Here is a 3981-nt window from a genome sequence, read left to right on the forward strand (position 1 = left end):
AACAGTGGCTTGCTCATAGTAGGGCCTCAATAAATGCTTGTTAAATACATGAAAGCTAAAAACGTGTAGTAACAGAAATCAAGAAAGTGGAACTAAGTCATTGTGGCCCCACACACCTGTGTTCCAACAATGGTCTTTGATAAGAATTGTGACCCCCCCCCCCCACCACCTCCATAATAAGCTACATAAGGACTCAATGAGAGACAAAAATTATCTAGGTCACCTTAACTGGCTCTCTTCCTCCATCCTGGGTATAACTTCTCTCCTTCATTCTGAGGACTAACAAGGCTAATTTGGAAGGCACTTCACATGCAAGGCTCATTAAGTTCACTGTACTTTTTGGCTGTAAAATAGGGCAACTAGCTCTGAGTAGACAATAACCCCAGCCCACTGCAGCAAGAGATTAGTGGAAACGAGGTCTGGTGTGTGAATGGGTGTGAATGGATGTGCTAGGGCGGGAGTTGGCTTTGAGCCCCGCTCCTCCATGCCCTGGCACACTCTGGAAAAGAGGAGTGTGGACCTGGTCCAGAGTTAATGGCTGTCGCCTGCGAGGTCCCTCCGCCCTTGCTCAGGGCCTGGCTGAGATAGGAGGAGGATGGCTTCCTCCCCAGTTGCACACACTAGACCAGCAGTAAATCACTGTTCAGGCTGCTGTTGGTGACCTCACCTAAAGCCTTTCGCCAAAAAGAGCCAACAACTCTATGTCCCTGGGCAGTGTGGGGTTATTGTCTGGGGAAGCCTCCTTCAACCAGAAAAAGGCCTCATCCCAAGACAGGAGACACGCTTGGCAAACAACACCCGGGGCCGTGTCTTCTGTGCTCTGGGAGGTCTTATGGGCATATACGATGACATCAAATGTATAGAGGGCATGCCCCAAGTTTTATAGCTGGAGGAACTGAGGTGCAGAGAAGCTAAGTCATGGGTTCTAGTTTGCCCAGAAAGCTGACACTGGGAAGTGTGCCAAGCCACAGCTCCTGACTTGGGGACTAGTATTGTTCTAGCTTGTGCCACTCACCAGACACGATCCTAGGGAGCTCTGACACCTGCTGGGTTTCCACAGTGTTTGAGTGACTCTGGGGAAGTCTACCTCTGTGGGTCTCAAATTTTGCAGCTCATCAGTTCCCCAATGACCTGGAGACAGTTCATTGTCCCCAAAAGTTAATAGGTATCAAATATCTGTCCTTTCGTTTAGGTTTTTTTTTTTTTTTTCTTCAAATTCTTCACGAAGAATCTGAGGTCACTGATAAAGGAAGGTTGCCTATAAAGTTCCTTCTCAACGTCGGCACAGAGGGGTTGCTGACGTAGAGCGGAGAACACAGTGTGAGGAAACCATGAAGGAGCTCAGGGGTTAACAAGCCCTGGAACCTAGGTGGGCGGACTGAGGCCATCACAGAGGCACGGCATCCCTCACTTGCAGGGTTAACGGGAGCCCTCAATGAGTTGCGCATGTGCCAGGCTTAGATTTCCACCAAATGCAATGTTAAACTCACGCCAGTCGACTAGCTGGAAAATACGGGAAAGCTCATTTTGCAACAACTCCCTTGCTCCCTCCCACTCCTTTCCCTGGAGGATACATACCTGTGGGTCTAGAATTCTCCACAGAGGCCACCTTTTCTAATGGCTCCCCAAAGTGGGTGGCACAGAGGAAAAGCAGTAGCTGCCAAGAAACCAGTGAGTTCATCTTGGTGAGAAGAGGCAGGTCCTAGAAATGCCTTGAGGCTGAGACAGAGAGAGGGAACAAAGACTAGGGCAGGCACGGGATCTGGGCTGGGTGCTGAGGGTAGAGCCCAGTGCAAAAGGGACAGTCCTCCAGGAGAGGGGAAAGTTCTTGCCTTGGGAGGCACCCGGTAGAGGGATGAGTCTAAACAAATATATCAGTGAAATGGGATTGAGACTCTTTGCACAGTGTAGTTAAAGTTGAATTCATGCTAGGTGAGGGTCATCAGGGAGGGCTTCCTGGAGGAGGAGATGAGGCCAGTAAAGTAAGGAAAAAAGGAAAGACCCAATTTGGTGGAAGGGGCAGGACTACTCAGGTCAGAGAATGGCCAGGATTCTGAATCTCAGGGTTGCTTGAGAGGAATGTTGGAGAAAGGTGGGGTGAGATGCCGTGTATAGGAGTGACTGGGGAGGGGTGAAGTAGGGCAAGGACTTCAGGGCACTGAGTGGGGGACTTTGAGGTTCCAACATTCTCTCTGGAGCCTGGCAGCAGGCACTTCTTCTTTCCACGGTGGGTTCTGCACAAATCCACAACGTTCTGTGTTCCACTCTCCCCATCCATATGCCTGAATCTGACCTTGTTCTCTCCTGCTGTAAGAGAAACTTAGTTCTTTTTCTTTTCTAAGGAAAAAGAAAGAGGCAATCATCTTGCTCTCTCTCATAGCCCTTCACAGCTTTGAAGATGGTCATTAAATTGTCTTATTGCCCTATCATTCAGGGAAAAGCAAAACCTTTCCTTGATTTATCAGGTCGATTATCTCCAAAGTCTATTCTTTGTGAACTCTGAGAGGCTATGAATTGAATTGGCCTCATCATTTTGGCTGCTGAGATGGGAGCCATGTGCCCTGATCCTCACACCATTTCCCATCACCCTGCCTTGCTCTGCCCCACCGACCCCCCACACATCCTGCCCCACCTCTTCCAGCTCCCAAGTCTAATTTCTTTTTGAAAAAGTCACCAGACACTTTGAGACTGTCCAACAAACATGATTAAAGACAAAAGGCTGGGGAGGCAGGAGCACTGCCAGCTGAGCAAATAGATTGTCCTGGCCCCACTCACAGCCTGGAGCCACTCTCCCTGGGGAAGGGGGTCTGGGGGATGAGAACCATTTGTGCCCATCAGCTTCTAATGGTGGCTCAGGCCTATGCATCTCTCTGCTCTTGCACCCCCACCTCCACCCCCCCATTCCTCACCCAGCTCCCTGCAGGACTCAGGCATGTAGTAAAGAGTAAGAACCCTGAAATGGAATCAGGAGTACTTGAATCTTGCCCCAGCTCTGCTTTCATTCCCTGTGAAATGTGAGCAAGTCACCCCCATCTCCAGACATCGTTGGTCCATCTATAAAATAAGAACCCTGGATCAGACTGGCCACCAGCCGCCTGCTCAGAAGTTTACTTATCCTTGCAGATTTTGATTCTGTGACAAGTTGAAACCCAGACCACAGCTTTCTGCATTTGCCTTAAGGCCCAGAGCTGGGGCATGGAGTAGAGGTAGGATTAATTCATTGGAGAGAACAGTGTAAAAGCATTTCAGACCATGGATGCACAGGGTCTGGGTTTTGAAAATCACTCCTTGAGCACCGACTAGGTGCCGGTGCTGTGCTAGGCGCTAGGGGTGCACAGGTGTGCTAAGGCGGAGTTGCTGCCCCCAGGATCTCAAGTCTAGTATGAGAAATTGACTCATCAGCAGACCATTTCAAAATAACACTGTAAATGACACACTGGATGCCCATCAGCTTCTAATGAATCCACAAGGGGATATGGGAGTCCAGGGGAACCTGACCTAGGGGGTCGAGGCAGATTTTTGGCAGGGGGTGGCACCTGAGCTGTTTCTGAGCATGAATCGCTGAAAGGTTTATAGAAAGTGTTCAAGGCACGGTGCTAAGGTGCTGGAGCAGGGGCAGGGGCCGGGTGCAAGGGGAACTTCAGGCCCTCTAGCTAGACAAGAGGGTGGAGCTTTGCATGGAGAGAAAGCGAGTGACAAGGTTGGGGAAGGGGCCCTGCAGGGGCTTCATCCTGGAGGGGTCTGAGCCAGACAGGAATGTGTGTAGACGTACATTTCAGATGGAGCATTCTGGTTCTCTGTGCAGAAGCAGGGTGGTGGGCGAGGAAGGAGGGCACTGGGCTTGTGTGGTTGGAGGGTGGTGCTCTTTCTTCCTGCTCCCCTTTCCCCCTTGAGTGCCTCCTTCCCATTGTGGATGCACTTACCATGTGCGCCATGGGAGAACTCTGCCTGACCCCGGCACACGTACACACACACACACAC

At 50.5% G+C, this 3981-nt stretch overlaps 1 protein-coding gene across 1 annotated transcript in view; it reads right to left on the bottom strand.

Annotated features, from left to right (window-relative positions):
* The window catches only part of KISS1 (KiSS-1 metastasis suppressor), a 6914-nt gene that overhangs the window by 900 nt on the left and 2033 nt on the right, over positions 1-3981 (bottom strand). The window contains exon 2 of the mRNA XM_023187012.2: positions 1579-1719. Within this exon, the coding sequence (XP_023042780.1) occupies positions 1579-1681 (103 nt within the window). The 5' untranslated portion in view covers positions 1682-1719. The remainder of the gene's footprint in view (positions 1-1578; positions 1720-3981) is intronic.

This window comes from Piliocolobus tephrosceles, chromosome 1 (assembly GCF_002776525.5).
Source record: "Piliocolobus tephrosceles isolate RC106 chromosome 1, ASM277652v3, whole genome shotgun sequence".
Taxonomy (NCBI): domain Eukaryota; kingdom Metazoa; phylum Chordata; class Mammalia; order Primates; family Cercopithecidae; genus Piliocolobus; species Piliocolobus tephrosceles.